Source organism: Vanellus vanellus (genome assembly GCF_965231255.1).
Source record: "Vanellus vanellus genome assembly, contig: HAP1_SCAFFOLD_437, whole genome shotgun sequence".
Lineage (NCBI taxonomy): Eukaryota > Metazoa > Chordata > Aves > Charadriiformes > Charadriidae > Vanellus > Vanellus vanellus.
In genome coordinates, this window is record NW_028127392.1 from 81159 (window position 1) to 98361 (window position 17203).

The 17203-nt window shown below is 52.3% G+C and overlaps 1 protein-coding gene across 1 annotated transcript; it reads left to right on the forward strand.

Annotated features, from left to right (window-relative positions):
* Positions 1-367: 367 nt before the first annotated feature.
* On the forward strand, positions 368-1297 carry LOC309685301 (olfactory receptor 14I1-like; the record flags this gene model as incomplete). Its single annotated transcript, XM_082501091.1, has 1 exon — positions 368-1297. One exon carries the CDS (start codon positions 368-370, stop codon positions 1295-1297), a length of 930 nt encoding a protein of 309 aa, XP_082357217.1.
* Between the last annotated feature and the right edge of the window lie 15906 nt (positions 1298-17203).

Consider the following 17203-nt stretch of genomic DNA (forward strand, 5'->3'; position numbering starts at 1 on the left):
AAAGAAAACAAAATCCCCTCTCCCTGTCTGTGCAGTTGGGCAAATTTCAGACAACAATGCTGAAAAGCTCTTTGACATATCACGAGTATATTTAATTGGAGATCGCCCTGCGGTCCTAGTTTCCTCTTGCTACACAGCTAGGAGGACTCCTCGGGAGCCCATTACAGAGTCCCAGCTCCCAGTGGCAGCCTCAGCCAGCAAAACCCGGAGCTCAAGTGAGGGAGCTGCAGAGAGGTGCTCCTGGATAGGGAGTCTGAATGTGGGGCTGCAAAGAGACACACAATACACTTTGCTGGGAGAAGTCTGGTCTGACTCAGTACTGCCTTTTCCTCCTTAACATATACCCACAGATATCCAGAGGAAGCAAATGCCCAACAGCAGCTCCATCACCCACTTCCTCCTCCTGGCATTCACAGACACACAGGAGCTGCAGCTCTTGACCTTCTGGCTCTTCCTGGGCATCTACCTGGCTGCCCTCCTGGGAAACGGCCTCATCATCACCGCCATCGCCTGCGACCACCGCCTCCACACCCCCATGTACTTCTTCCTCCTCAACCTCTCTGTTTTTGACCTGGGCTCCATCTCCACCACTCTCACCAAAGCCATGGCCAATTCCCTCTGGAACACCAGGGTCATCTCCTACCAAGGATGTGCTGCACAAGTCTTTTTCTTTTTCATTTCAGCAGAGTTTTCCCTTCTCACTGTCATGTCCTACGACCGCTACGTTGCCATCTGCCACCCCCTGCACTACGGGACCCTCCTGGGCAGCAGAGCGTGTGTCCACATGGCAGCAGCTGCCTGGGGCAGTGGGTTTCTCAATGCTGTGCTGCACACGGCCAATACATTTTCACTGCCCCTCTGCCAGGGCAATGCCCTGCACCAGTTCTTCTGTGAAATCCCCCACATCCTCAAGCTCTCCTGCTCAGATGCTTACCTGAGGGAGGCTGGCCTTATTGTTGTTAGTGCCTGTTTAGCATTTGGGTGTTTTGTTTTCATTCTCTTTTCCTATGCGCAGATCTTGAGGGCAGTGCTGAGGATCCCCTCGGAGCAGGGGCGGCACAAAGCCTTTTCCACGTGCCTCCCTCATCTGGCCGTGGTCTCCCTCTTTCTCAGCACTGGAATGTTTGCTTATCTGAAGCCCCCCTCCATCTCCTCCCAGTACGTGGAACTGGTGGTGTCATTTCTGTACTCAGTGGTACCGCCAGCAGTGAATCCCCTCATCTACAGCATGAGGAACCAGGAGCTCAAGGATGGCCTATGGAAACTGGCTCAATGGACGTTGTTCCACCAACAATAAACTCTCTCCCCTTCTCTGCATGTTTTCCAGACTTTATCTTAAGCCAGGTGTATTGATTTTTCCCTTGTGATAATGCCACTTACAGACCATTTTGTAGGTTTATACTACTTCTCTGGCTTTATAATGTTGTGTCTGACCCTTGCACAGTATTGGGTTAGACGAGCACTGTCCAACGGCAGCTCTGCAATAAAAGGGCATCTCCTGGGTGCAGTGCCCGAAGCCTGGACTCCAAAGTTACTCCCTACCAAATGTTGAAAGCATTTGTCTTAAAGCGTCTGTTCTCTTTGTGTTCTTCCTGTGTTTGGGGTTAAGCACACGGTTGGGTTCTATTGTACCAAGAGTTCTGTTTTTGCAGGCTCTCTGCTTGGTGTCCAGTGGCAGAAGGTGGTGCATGAGCTCCCAATTACATCCTCAGGCTGCGTCCTGTATGACAGGACGGATGGCAATGTACAGGTCTCTCTGGAAATGAATTTGGAGGGTCGGAAGAGGATGGGGACTGGCCAGGTGTCCTGAGCTGGGAGTGAATGGAGACGCAGAAAGCAAAACACCCTCAAAGGTGAAGTGCCTCAAAAGTAAAGCACTGTGTCAGGGTACCCACAAACAAGGACTCTGCAGTTCCATGGGAGTCAGCGGAGAGCCAGCAGGAAGAGGGAAGGGAGTCTGGAGAGATCATAGCTGTTAAGGGATGTTCAAGATCATCTAGTTGCAACCCCCGTGCCATGAGCAAGGACACCTCCCACTTGACCAATTTGCTCAAAGCCTCATCCAGCCTGGTCTTGAACACTTCCAGGGATGGGGCAGCCACAACTTTCCTGTGCCTCCAGTGCCATCCACCCTTCCAGTGCCTCACCACTCTGATAGTAAATATTTCTTCTTGAGATCTAATCTAAATCTGCCTTCTTCCAGTGTGACGCCATTACCCCTCATCCTATCACTACATGCCCCCTTAAATAGTCCCTCTCCAGCTTTCTTGTAGGCGGCCTTCACACACTGGAAAGCTGCTATAATACGGGATAGGAGATACAGGAACTGCCTGAGGAAGCCCAGGGCAGTCGTGCTGTCCTGCAGAGTTGGTTTGGTCGGGGCAGAGAAGAGGTTATATGCTGCGGGGACTGAGCATCTTCTACAATACGAATGCAGAAGAGCCTGAGAGTGAGTGGCCTCTGTTTCCTTGTGCCGTCCCTGCAAGCACAAGCCGGGGGCTGATGGGAAGGCTGAGACCTCTCTCTGCCCCCCAAGCCCTGCTGTGCCCTTCAGAGAGACTGGGGCTGTGGTCGAACGCCCAGAGCTCTGCAGCCCCCTGCGGTGGGCAGTGCTGGGGGGCCAGTCCCAACTGGGCTGCTTTGCTGGGCTGGGCTGGAAAGAGCCCGGGAGAGGAAAATGCCAGTGTGGAGCTGAGCTGTGTGAGCGTGCAGGGTAGGGACAGCCAGCGGTCCCAGTCAGGGCTGACGGTGAAGGGAGCAAGGAAGAAAAAGCTCAAAAGAGAGGGGCCTGGCCTGTGCCATGTTTCCTGGACACCCCAGAGATCCTGCCCCAGGAAAATTATCCCAGACCAGTCCACACACCGGCCATTGCCATCTCTGACCATACACCCCAACCCTGACAAGGGACCTTTCTGCACAGTCACCTCTGTCCTCCCCCTGTGGCTCAGTGATACCCAGCTCCACGGCCAGTACTAACAGAATGGAAACCAGTTTCCTACTGACGTTCTTACACACCAAGTCCTACAGGTCTGTCCACAGCTGGACTCTCAGCCAAGGCCCTTCTCAGAAACCTCCAGCAAGATCAGGTGCTCATGGCCGTGTCCCAGCTAATAGTGAAAATCTCCATTGACTGAGATCCCACCAACTGGCCTGGCTCCTTGCTCCAGTGTGTGGCCCTGAGGGAGCTCTGAGCTCTCTCGGGGTCTCCTTGTCCTGCAGGACTCGCTCCAGTCTGCCAGGTTCTTTCTTGTGCTGGGAGCCCCATGCCGGGCACAGCAGTCCTGATGCGGTCCTCTGGTGGGTTAACCGTGACCAGCAGCCAGACAACAACCAAGCTGCTCACTCGCTCCCCCTCCTCAAGATGATACGAGGGGAAAGATGATCATGGGTCAAAACAAAGACAGGGAAATCACTTACAAATTATCAGTTCATTGCCAAGTCAAGTAGACTCGGATAGTCAGAAACTATGACTAAATATTTTAGACCATTCCCCCACCCCACTTTTTTTTTTTTTTTCCCTAGGCTCAAATTACTCCTTCATTTGCATTTGCATTTCTTCTTCTCACTCCCGCCTGGAGAGGCACACGAGGGATGGGAAATGGAGGATTACAGTCAGTGCATAACACTCCATCTCTGCTACTCCTTCCTCATTATAAGTTTCCTCTCTTCATCACAGGTCCTCTCCACAGGAGACCAAGGTGTTTGTGGCCAAGGGGATCTGTTCTCATTTCTTTCTGTCTTACTTTTGTCCTCTACACTCACAGAATGGGTGAGGTTGGAAGGCACCTCTGGAGACCGTGTAGTCCAAGCCCCAGCTGAGGCAGGGTCAGCTACAGCAGGTTGCTCAGGACCTTCTCTCGGTGGGTTTTGAATAACTCCGTTATTAGAGACTCCACCACCTCTCTGAGACACCTGTTCCAGTGTTTGTCCACCCTCAAAATTCAAAGCTCACTGGGAACTCCTGAGGGTTTGGAAGATCTCCATTGGTGGAGAGTTAACAACCTCTTTGGGCGGTTGCAGTGTTCCAGTGGTTCCAGGGTTTGACAACCTTCCGAGTCTACTCACTGGGAACTCCTGAGGTACAGTTGGCTCCCTTGCCTTCATTCCCTCCCATCAGGCATTGAGACACCTTAATAAGGTCTCCCTGAGCCATTTTTTCTCCAGACTGAACAGCCCCAGATCTCTCAGCCTTCCTTCCTAGGAAAGATGCTGCAGCCCCTTAAATCAGCTTTGGGGCCCTTTGCTGGAATTCCTTTAGGAGGTCCTGAGCTTCCTTGAACTGGGGAGCCCAGCACCGCACATAGCACTGCAGATGTGGCCTCACCAGTGCTGAGGAGAAGAGAAGGATCACCTCCCTCCAGCTGCAGACAACGCTTTTCCTAATGCAGCCCAGGAAGCTGTCGGCCTTTGCCGATTGCATTGATTTTGGATGCTTGTGCAATGCCTCACACAACTGTGGCCTGGGCACTCACAGGAAATAGATACCTGATCATTTCCTTATAGTCAGTGTCAGTGTGTGTGCCTTCGGAAACCATGCAAGTGCCGACAAGCAGTAGGATTTGGGTGAGTTACGTGTACGTACAGTGAATATGAACTACAAATTCACACCCGTGCGAAGGCAGGATTTCAAAAGTTTCAGGCAAAGTCTTAACTGTCACCAATGCTGAGTTTATTTTTTTTAAACTAAGAATAACCTAGAGCTTCATTTCTAGTTTTAGTTTTCCTTAAAACCCATAAATCTCTCCTTCCTTTTCTCTCTTACTTCTCTTCTGGGAAGAGAGTGGTGATAAAATTGGGGTGGGATGCAGTTACAGGGACACGGACAGTGATGCCACTGTAGGTGCCTGGGACCCTCTGCCCAGGCTCCAGCTGCAGCTTCCCAGGGGCTCTGGTCTCCAGCAGCTCCTCGGGGACAGCGGCCAGGCCCAGGCACGTGCTTCAGAGACACGGGGTCCTCTGGAGGTACCACTGGGTACTGATGGTCAGACAGCGGAGCGCTGCCTGGAAGCCTGAGACATTTTGACACGTGTATGAGCACGAGCTCATCAGCTGAAACAAGTGAAGACTTCTAATGACAAGTCAGTGTTCTCCCGTAAGATCCATATGAAGAGTTTTCAAGATGTGCAAGAGGAGAGCTATGGACCTTCCCCTCTCTTTGCATTGTCAGGACTCTCTCTCTCAGGCTCTGCATTTAATCTCCCTCACCTTTCACGCATTTCCACCTCTCCGAACTAAACTGGCCATGTCTGAAGGCACCTTTCCAGCAGCGCATCTGCACAGAAGCACTTGCGATTGCTCCCTAGGTTTCCCTTCCCTTTCCGCTTACACCACTCAGACACCTCTCCACAATCCCGGTGCTGCTTTGACCTTCAGGCAGTTAAAAGCTCGCCAATCTTTCAGTAGTCTCTTGAATTCTCTGTTTAGAAAACTCTTTAGTTGTGCGTATCTTTCCATTTGTTTTCTGGCAAAAACATTTCTTCCACGGTTATGCCTTGTGGGAGTTAAAGCTCATTGGTGGCAGCTTGTCCGTGGCATACAGTTGAGGAGCGTGTTTTGGTTTAAGGGTAAATCTTATCAGTTTCATTCTGTTCGTTCAGAACTCGGAAGAATCCCTCTTTGCCTTTGTGCCGCCCGGTCTCTAAGGAAAGCAGTGGGCGCTGGTGCAAAGGAGCTGTGACCTCCAGCTGCAGAGTGCGGTGGAGAAGGGTGATGGGAGGCAGAGGGAGGCGAGTCCCAGGTGGCTGAGGAGAGACATGGTGGGGTTGGGGAGGTGTGGAGCCAGGGTGTCCCTGCTGTGTCAGACCTCCGGGGACAGCTTCTCTGACCAGTCCCACCTCGGGGGGGCGGAGCCTCGTAAGCACAGACCCCGCCCCCTCTGCCCTTCCCCCCCCAATCATGGTACTTCCACTGGGGGAGGGACCAAGCGTGGCCCCGCCCCCTTCTCCTCCTCCCCCCCTCCCCCATTCGGGTGGGGGTCATGGGGTGGGGTATGGGATTGGGGGGGTGGGGGGTAATTTTTGGAGGTGTATTTGGGTGGGGGATGGGTTTGGGGGTGGGGGATGTACTTGCGGGGGGTCACGGGTTTCCCTCCACGGGATTTTTTTTGCCCTGTTCCAAGACCCCCCCCCGCCCCCATCCTGGGCAGTCTGGAACGGCCAAATCCGTGTCCCGGGGGAGGAGAGGGGAGAGGGGGGAAGGGCGGGGAGGGGGGAATGTGGGGCTGCTGAGGGGACGGGGGGAGGAAATAGTAAAATAAAGTAAAATAAATAGAATAGGATAGAATAAAATGAAGTATAATAGAAAAAAGTTAAAGTAAAATAAAGAATAAAATAACGTAAAATAAAATAACAAAGAAAAATAAAATACCATAGAATACGGTAAAAAAAATACAATAAAGAAAATAAAATAAAGAACAATAATGAATATAATAAAATAAAATAAAATAAAGAAAAACAATTAATATAATAAAGAAAAAGAAAAAAATAAGTAAAATAAAGTAAAATAAAGTAATGTAAAATAAAATTATACAAGAAAATAAGGTAAAAGAAAATAAAGTACAAGAAAATAAAGGAGAATAAAGTAAAATAATATAAAGTAAAAGAAAATAAAGTCAAATGTAAAATCAAATATAAAGTAAAATAAAGTAATAAAATAAAATAAAATAAAGAAAAATAAAATGAATAGAGCAAAATAAAATAACATAAAATAAAATACCATAAAGGAAAAAACAAAATAAACAAAAGAGATAAAATAATACAATAGGATGAGATACAATAACGCAGCAGCACCCGCCCCACTCGTGGCACTACTTTTATTCTCGGCCACTGCAGTGATTGGGGGGTTTGACAGGATGGACCTTCCAAGGTCCCCTCCCACCCAAACCAGTCTTTGGGTCCATGACTGGAAGTGTCTGAGGTCAGGTTGGATGGGGCTGCAACCAACCCCGTCTACTGGATCCCAAACCACCCAGAAATCCAATCCAAACTGTTCTTTGGGTCCGGTTGGAGGTGTTCAAGGTCAGGTTGGATGGGGCTGGGACCAACCTGGTCTACTGGAAGGTGTCCCAGCCGATGATGGGGAGGTTGGACTGGATGGACCTTCAAAGGTCCCCTTCAACACAAACCGTTCTGTGGGTCTATGACTGGAAGTGTCCAACGTAAGGCTGGATGAGACTGGGACCAACCTTCTCTACTGGTTCCCAAACCTTCCAGCCCAAAAATCCAACTCAACCAACCCAAACCTTCTATGAGTCTGATTGGAGGGGTTCAAGGTCAGATTGGACAGGGCTGGGACCAACCTGGTCTGTTGGAACCCAAACCACCCAAAAATCCAACTCAACCAATGCAAACCATTCTGTGGGTCTGAGTGGATGTATCCAAGGTCCGGTTGGATGGGGCGTTGAGTAACCTGCTCTACTGGAATATGCCCCTGCCGAAGACAGGGGAGGTTGGACGAGATGGACCTTCAAATGTCCCCTCCAAGCCAAACCAGTCTGTGTGTCCATGACTGGAAGGTCCGAGGTCAGGTTGGACGGGGCTTGGAGCATCCTGAGCTGCTTGAAGCTCTCCCTGCTAATGGCCACCCCACCAGAGGTTGGCGGTTGCCGTGTCACCACGGTCAGTCAATCAGCGATGAACATGTCACCCTGATGTCACAAGAGGTGCGTGGCACACCCACTCAGGGGGTATAAAAGGGCCCACCGGGTGGTGGGTCCCACACTTTGGAGGAACGTCCATAAGATGACCTCGAACATGGCTGTCGCCACCAAGAACCGACCTGCCAGCGTGAGGCGGACCAAGATGGACTTCTGGGATGGGATGGAGCACACCTTCGCTATGTCCAGCGTCACCGCTGAAGGTACGGCCAACCGCAGCCACCTCTCCGGCAGCCAAGACTCAAGGGCTTGTCACCATTTCGGAGCCAGCCCTGACACTTGGCGTCTGCCACCGCGTCGCGGCTCAAGGGGGAGATGTTTGGGGTGGACCTGAGAGCTGGTGGAGATGGGGCCTGACCTGGTTCTTCTTTGTTTTTTCAGAGCGAACGGCCGTCTGGGATGCAGTGGCTGGCTACATTCAAGACCAACTCCTGCTCCACAAGGTGGTGCAACACCCGTGTCCTCCTCATGCACCATGAGGGGTGGTGGGATCCCCCTGGGGCGTGGCCTGCTCTCACCCTTCAACTCCTCAGAAAACAGGAATCTCACCCCAAAAGTCCCCACTGACGGCCAAACGGGGCCTGTGCAATGTTGGTGTCACTTCTGGTAGGGCTGATCCTGGTCGCTGGAGACCCTCCGGGATGGCCTCGTCCTGGTTCTGCCCAAACTCCTGTGCTGGTTTTTCCTCCTGAGGAGGGGAAGGACTCAACATCTCCTCCCCAAAGTTCTCCCCACCGCCCAGCTCGTGCCTCCGAACGGTGGGAGAGGGCAGGATCCAGCCTGAAGCACCATCCCTGGACGGGGGAGGTCACTTCCAGATCTTCCCTCTAGCCAGTCCTTACCCTCCCACCCTTCTCGTCCACTTGCAGGGCGTCCGAATTCCCACCCTTGGCTCCTTCGGTACTGTCCTCGAACGCATCCAGGTCGGAGATGAAACCCTGACTATCCAGAAGCCGGTGTTCCACCTGGCCAGGAACCTTGCTGTTGTCCACAACCTGATGGACAACAAGGACTACCTGCCCGGTAAGATGGCTGACTGCACGGTCATCTTCTCTGAAGCAACTCCAAAGTCCAATAATTGAGTGGTTTTGAGTTTTTTTGGGGCAATGCAATGATTGTGACGCACAAGCTGTAGGACACGGGCCACCGGGTGAGCGTCTCCATCCTTCTCCTGTGGTTCTTCCAGGCAACAAGGAGCTGGAGCCCCTCAAGTACTCCAAGGTGGCCGTGGCAGCCGCTGTGTCCCGGCAGAAAGTGGTGGACTGCATCCAAGACACCACGACCCTCCTCTCGCACTGCCTGGGGAAGGGGGAGAATGTGGCCCTCATCCTGAGGGAGGTGGGGGTGCTCCTCATCGAAGGCACGAAAGTGCACGTGAAATTCTACCGCAGCTTCCTGGAGAGGCTGTCTGGGAAGGAGAACTTGGAGAAGGTTGTCTTCAAGGTAAGCATTTTGGTTTCTCTGTGGTGCGTGCGGTCCCACGGCAGTGTTCTGGCACTGCTTGTGTGGGGTCCCTCAGGACACGTTCAGCCACTCGGTCCAGGTGAGAGTTACGGTCCTGCCAACACTTGCTGCCTCAAGCTCCTCCAACACTTGAGAGCCTCAGCCATGTGGGGGATGTCCCACCGTTTTTGGCCTCTTCCAATGTGGGGTGCTTTAACCACGTTGAGGGATGTCCTGCCATCTTTGGCCTCCTCCAACACTGAGTGGCTCAGCCATGCTGAAGACATCCTGCCATCTTTGCCCTCCTCCAACACTGAGACCCTCAACCACATTGAGGATGTCCTGCTGTCTTTGGCATCCTCCAGTGTGCAGTGCTTCAACCGCCTTGAGGATGTCCTGAATCTTTGTGTTCCTCCATTGCAGGTCCCCCATCTGCTGGACATGATTGTGTCCCCAGTGGTACCCGTGGCCTCACTGAGCTTCTCCGGCCATGTCATCCTCTTTCCCAAGTGAGTACGTTGGCGGCTGTAGCCGCTCTTTGATGCCAACGCCCAAGGTAGCATCTCTTCCTTGTGCCGCTGCGGGTGTCCTGGGGACACCAGGCGGCGACTCTTGATGATGTCCCCAGGCCGCAGTCACTCCCATAAGGCAGCTCTGAGGGGAAAGACAGAGGAATTTGGGTGACATTTCTTCCCGTGGTGGCCTGGACTTCTTTGCTGGGTGACTCCATTTCCCAGGCCCGTCCTTGGGGATGGGATGTGGTAGACTTGGGAAGACAATGGCCTTCATGGCAATGCCAAACTCTGCCTGCGGGCAGGTGGCCGCAGCAAGGGCAAGTGCTGGCGGTGCCATGGGTCATATGGGTGTCTTCTCCTTCTTTCCAGGTTTGTGATGGAGTGTGTGTCCAAACACCCACCCAGGGCTCTCCTCAAGACCTCGAGACAAGTCCCTGGTGAGGATGTGCAGATGAGAAAAGACAGTTTGCCAGCTCTCCAGCAAGGTGGGAAAGGTAAAGCAGCTCCCAGCTCTTCTCCATGGGACGGGCAGCCAACTTCTGCCATGTTGTGGGGAAATGGCCGACGCTGAGCGCCAAAAGTCTCCGACTTGTCCCAAAGCTTCAGGCCAACTCCTGAGGGCCTTTTGTCCTAACGATTTGTTGGTGTCACCAAAAGAGAGCCCCGGGGTGGGATGTGCCCAAGGGTACAGTGGGAGGATGGTGGGCCAAGGCCTTCTCCTCCCCCTCTTCCCCTCAGAAATGACACCTGTCCCCTCCCCGGCACCACCCGGCTCCTCCTTCCTGACCATCATGATGATGATGAAGTCGGAAAACCACATTGGAAATGGTGCTGGTGTTGGGGAGGACGATGGGGCTGCTAGAGGAGCAGAATGTCCAACCCTCAGACATTTTGGGAAGAGGCCTGAGCACCCCCTGCGTGTCCCTGGGTGGTCTGGCAGCGTCACAGCGACGCTCTTCTGAGGAGGTGTCTTCTTTCTGGTTCCAGTGGGGTTTCCCGGTTTTCCCTTTCCTGCTGCTCCGAGCCCGACTCAAAGCAAAACACCGCAGTTTGGGGAAATCTCGGAGCTGCAGAAGAAGAAGAGGACAAGGTCTCTGGCCAGGTGAGGCTGAAGGCTCAGGGTGGGCGGCCACACGGGGCCATTTTACCCGGAGAGGTGGGAGACGCTCCATCCCTGGAGACATTCCAGGCCAGGTTGGATGGGGCTTTGAGCAACCTCATCTGGTTGAAGACCTCCCTGCTCATGGCAGGGGTGTTGGACTAGATGGACCTTCAAAGGTCCCTTCCCACCCAAACCATTCCATCAGCCTGACTGGAGGTGTTCAAGGTCAGGTTGGATGGGGCTGGAACCAACCTGGTCTACTGGAAGGTGGCCCTGCCGATGACAGCGGGGGGCGTTGGACTAGATGAACCTCTAAATGTCCCTTCCAACCCAAACCATTCCATGATCTTCTGACCCAGCAAGAGCCCGTTCCCCAGCCCTGAACGCTCCTTGGTCATCACCACCCAAGAGTGGTGAAGGCAGCACCTGGAGGGGTGGGATGTGGCTGCCGGGAACACCCCCATTTCACAGGGCTGGATCTTCTCCAGCTCTTCAGGAGAGCCCCAGCGTGGTCTAGGGACAATGGGACAGCTGTGTGTCAGATGAGGGTCCCGGCACAGGGGGTTTCCTCAGCCAACCTGCTGCTGGCTACATGAGGAGGCATGTGGCTCATGGGGAGGGGCAGAAAGCAGCCCCAAACCCATTGCGTCCTCAGGTAGACCTCTCCCTTTGTGTCCTTCCAGGCGGCGGTTGGTGGTCCCAAGGGTCTCCTCCGACACAAACCAACCCATGACCAGCCAACCCAAGGGCAAAGCAATGCCCAAAAGACGACATGGACGCAGAGCCAAGAGATGGCAGCCAACCCTCAGTCCTATAGAGGAGGAAGAGGAGGAGAAGGAGGAAGAGAAGGAGGAAGAGAAGGAGAAGGAGGAAGAGAAGGAGAAGGAATAGTGAAGAAAATCCTCACCGAACGCACAGTGCTGAAGGCGGTGAAGGCCGAGTCCTCCCATCCTCGCGAAGCCTCGGCCTTCATAACGTCTGTAATAGCCGTTTTATCGGCAACGAGTTCTGAGGTCAGCCTGCTCAAGGAGCCCGCCTACGGGGCCCTCCAACGGCCACCACCGAGCCGAGGCAGCAAAACCAGCAAAGCTGTCCCTCCATGGAGAGTTCAGAGAAGACTTTAAAGGACAGTCCTGTGAAGAGTCCCTGGAAGGATCCCCTGAAGAGTCCTCCAGAGAGTTCCCTGCTGAGAACCCTCTGTCACCCGCTGCCAAGAACCCTGGCCAGACCCCCGGCTGTCCCCCAGCATCGGCCACCCCGCATGGCCCAACTGTTGGAGGAGCTGCTGAGGAGGCAGTCCCAGGAGGTTTTGACCCGCTCGCTGCTGCCACCAGCCGTTGTCTCCTGCCAGGCTGTGCCTAGATCGGGAGAGGCGGGTGGCAAGCAGGCCAAGCGCCCCGCGCCACACGGCACCCCCAGGACGCAAGAGACCTCCCCGTGGGACAACATCCCACCCAAGAAGAGGAAGATGGTGGTGTGCCAGGTGGAAAAACACTCCAAACCCCTGTGGGAGGGAACGCCGGAGCGGGACGGTGCCGCAGTGGGCAGCAGCAGGCAGCACATGGGCAGCAACAAGCGGAGGGCATCTGATGGCAACACCATGGCCACCAAGCGACGCAGAACCCTGGGGGATGCTGGGGGGCAAAGTGCCCCACGCTCCCCCAGCCTCTCTTCATGGGCTGATAGAGAAGGCGTGGAGCACGCATCCCCACCGCATGCGACCCGCACCCACCCACTCCAGCCCCAGCCCCACTCTCCCACATCTCTCTCTCTTTCTTAATTCATTAAAGGTTTGATGTTTGGTTCACAGTGCGTCTGCCTGCGGTCATTCCTGCAGTGGGAGGCGCGGGGGTTAACGCAGCCCGTGCCGCATGTGTACATCTGACCCTCCACCTCTTCACCCCTGTATATGAGGAATCCCCCAAGGTTGTGGATGGAGACTGTCCTGGTTTGAGGTAAAACAGAACCAATTTTGTTCAGTAACTTCGCTTCTTAGCGGGGCCTCTTCTAACTACTGAAATTAACTGCATATTGTGCAGACAGTGTTCACTCTCTCAGAGAGATCAGACCAATTGTTTACAGCTGATGCCCAGGCATGGGATGCAGAGAGGCTCCTGCTTACACTTATTGCTATAACCCCCAAGGCCAACCAACTTTGTTATTTGCCCCGTCGGAGGGTCGGAAGCGGAAAAGCATAGTGGGGTCCCACCTGGAGGGAGGAGTGGACAGGACAGGTGACCCAAAACTGACCAACAGGGTATTCCATCCTGTGGGAAACCTTGGCTGGTCCGAGGGATCAGAATGCGAGTTTAACGTTGACCTTGAGCAGATATCCGTGTACCCTTGAAGAGACTGGGGAGTCCTGAGAAGAGCTAAGTAAAAAGATAAGGGTTGGCAAACATCCTGGCTTTGACCAGAGCATGAACAGCGTGTGATGTGAGAGCGTACAAGACACTTCAAGGGGGTATTTATTTAATCTACATTTAGTAATATAAAAGTTTGGTGTATCACTGCATCTAATCCTGTAGACACTCAAGACAGCCAGCAGAGAGCACGGAGCACCTCTGGGAAAGTGAGTCCTCTCACCTGTCTTTGGCACTGTCTTATGATTCAATAAATAGCCCCAAAAGAGTGCCTATATCTCTCCATTTCCAACAGAGAGCCTACATGAGAAATTTAAACTATATTCCTAACCTTAGGGTGGCTAAACTTAGACTACACAAATCTTGATCATGAAGAAAAACTCTATGAAAGACGTTGTCCTGGTTTGAGGCTCCTGCTTACACTTATTGTCATAACAGCCAAGGCCAACCAACTTTGTCATTTGCCACGTTGGAGGGTCGGAAGCGGAAAAGCATAGTGGGGTCCCACCTGGAGGGAGGAGCGGACAGGACAGGTGACCCAAAACTGACCAACAGGGTATTCCATCCCATCTGCCTCATGCTCAGTAGAAAAGCTGAGGGATCAAAGGGTCACGCGTTCTTCCTTCAATGGCTGATGTCTGAGGAGGACTCTGTTCGTCTGCCTGTGATCCTGATCCTGAATCCACATCTGGAATCCAGTTCCCGTCCGTCACTGAGTCCAGCCTGGGACTGCCCCAGTGCCAGCCGGTGACGTGATTGTCACCTCGGGAGCTTGATACGGTTTTGTATATATTTTTCATTATTTCTTTTTATTTTCTTATTAATATTTCATTAAAGTAGTTTAGTTTCTTCTAAACTCATAAGTCTCTTTTTCCTCCTCTGCCTCTCTCTTTGTAGAGGGGTAGAGGGGAGCATCTGTCGGTCCCGTCTGGGGTCCCTCGGGTCCCCAGTGGTGGATTTGGCCTAAACCACGACACAATGCTAAGATTACCTTTTTTTGGCTTGTAGACGTTCTTTTGCTATCAATTTTCTGAATCACAATTCTCTTTACTAAGTACAAAATGTAGATTTTGAGAAAGAATATCCAGTTCACAAAAATAATTTGCACTTAATTAGAAGAAAATCAGAAAAGATATTCTTTTCCTTAGGAATTTATATCTACCCATAATATTTGCAGCAAAACCATTCCAGTACAGGGATAGCATTTTCTGAGAGCCAGGAAATGCAACGGACTGAAAATAAAAATGATGCAAGATGGTAAGTCTATTTGTGTTGTTCAAGCTGACCAATTTGCAGCTCTATATACAATCAGGATTCTGTGCATTATATTAAAAATATCAAAGAAATAAGATGAAGCGTGGGCATTTTCTGGTATTCCACTTGCTGTTATTCTTCCGCATCTCTTGCTTGCCTAGGAGCAGCATGCGTATCCTAGCAAACCCATTTTAATAACACTCCTGCAGATCAGATTTGTTGTATTTCATGCCAGAGAATGTAAGATACAACACTTTACCTTGATAGAGCCTTTGTCAGTGTCCAGAATAGGATATTATTAGCCCTGGGTAGTGTAAGCCAAATCAAACTTGAATTCGTTTAACAAGATTTCTAAGTATTAAAACAAATCAATGCACTTTTCGTATTTGCAATGTTATTGTGCAGCACACGAACTTTGAATTCATCCATATTGCAGTAAAAAGGAAAAGGCCTGCGTCCATTTTCTCTTTCTGATTGTTGGACGTTGCTCTTCTACAGGATGCCCTTGTCCGCAGTGCCTCTTAGGCACAGTCTCTGACTCACACCAGACCCAATGTCATGCCTATGTGGTGGGCACGGCAGCACCAGCTGCCTGGCGCCGACACGGGGGAAGTGGAAACTGCACTGGAAGCAGTATGGGCACTCACAGAAAGAGCACACGACCCCTTGCCATGGGGTTAGTTAGGCTCAACATGCCCAGATATGACAGGCTACCCTTTCCTGGGGGAATTTCAGGAACTCAAGGTGTTTGCTTCTGACTAGAGGTCTCTCTGGAGTTCTCTGGTGACACCTGTCCACAGCTCTGGAGATAAGGCCCAGGAACAACTCTGGTTTAGTCCACTTCTTCATCCATCTATGACACGCCATGCCGACTCGCTGAAATGAGCAGTGCTGGTACAGGCACAGTCGCAGCGGAACCCCTTTTTGGCCGCAAACCGGGCCTTTCTGGAGCTTTTCTGGGGCAGGAAAGGCTGGGCCAGTGCAGGGACACTCGCAGGGTGTTATCAAGCTTGGCTGTGACAAGCCAAGGGACGACACTCCAAGGTATGAGGGATGGGGCGCGAGCGAGGGCCCTCAGCCTCTTGCTCCAAGATGTGCTGGGTATACTGCAGCACACTCGTAGTCTTATGAAGAGGAGCCAGGGGCTCCTGAAGCAAGAGGAGCCAATGGGGAAACACAGGTAAACACCTCAAAGGAAGGCCACCTGGAGAACAGCACAAAGGAACTGCAGCCACTCCAGCCACTAAGTCACCTTCAACGGGGACCCAGCTTAAGTGCCTCTATGCAAACGCACATGGCGTGGGGAGTAAACAAGAGGAGTTAGAGACGTGTGCACACCTCCAGGTCCATGATCTCATTGGCATCACAGAGACGTGGTGGGATGGCGCCTATGTCTAGAGTGTTGGAATAGAGGGATACGGGCCCTTTAGGAAGGACAGGCAGGGGAAACAAGCAGGGGGTGTTGCCCTCTATGTCCATGACCACCTGGAGTGAGTGCATGGAGCTCCACCTAGGGATAGATGAGGAGCCGACAGAGAATTTATGAGTCAGGATTAAAGGGAACCGATCTTTGTTGGTGACATGGATAGTGGGATTGAGTGCGCCTTCAGCAAGTTTCTCATTTACACCAAGCTGCCTGGAGTGGTTGACACGCTGGAAGGAAGGGATGCCATCCAGAGGGACCTGGACAGGCTGGAGAGGTGGGCCCACGCCAACCTCATGCAGTTCAAACAAGGCCAAGTGCAGGGTCCTGCACCTGGGTCGGGGCAATCCCAAGCACAAATGCAGGCTGGGCAGAGAATGGATGGAGAGCAGCCCTGAGGAGAAGGACGTGGGGTTGCTGATCGACGAGAAGCTCAACATGAGCCGGCAACGTGTGCTCACAGCCCAGAAGGCCAACCATATCCTGGGCTGCATCAAAAGAAGCGTGGCCAGCAGGGCGAGGGAGGGGATTCTGCCCCTCTATTCCATTCTTCTGAGACCCCACCTGGACTATTGTGTCCAGCTCTGGATGCCTCCACATAACAAGGACATGGACCTGTTGGAGCGGGTCCAGAGGGGGGCCACGAAGATGATCAGAGCACCTCTGCTGGGAGGACAGGCTGAGAGAGTTGGGGGTGTTCAGCCTGGAGAAGAGAAGGCTCGAGGGAGACCTTATAGCAGCTTTCCAGCATCTGAAGGGGGCCTACAAGAAGGCTGGAAAGGGACTTTTTACAAGGGCATGTAGTGATAGGATGAGGGGTAATGGCTTCAAACTGGAAGAGGGGAGGTTTAGATTAGACATGAGGAAGTAATTTTTCACTCTGAGGTTGCTGAGCACTGGCCCAGGTTGCCCAGAGAAGTTGTGGATGCCTCATCCCTGGAGGTGTTCAAGGCCAGGGTGCATGGAGCTTTGAGCAACCTGGTCTAGTGGGAGGTGTCCCTGCCCATGGCAGGGGAGTTGGAACAGGATTATCTTTAAGGTCCTTTCCAACCTAAACTATTATATTATTCTATGGTTCGATGACTTGCTCTCACTTTGGCTTCCCCCGATTTCTGACATCTGTCTTGGTTCCCTGCCCTGGAGTCTTACCCCGTTCCAGGTTCCGGCTGTCTACTAGGACTCCTGGTAGACAAGAGCTCTTCTTAGAATGGACTGAGGGAAAAATCCCAACTTATAATTTTTTTTTTCCATAAATACTCTGATTTTCAGATATTATACTGCCTTGTACACTAGTACTGTACTTCAATAGCCTGCATCCAGTGTTCAAGCCTGAAAAATTTATTCGAAACAATGAACTGGAAGTACACCTGCACACACAGCATTGTAATCTGATGTTATCTGTCTGAGGGGGGTCTCATCCATCTCACATGTTGTGCTCTGTCAACAGAT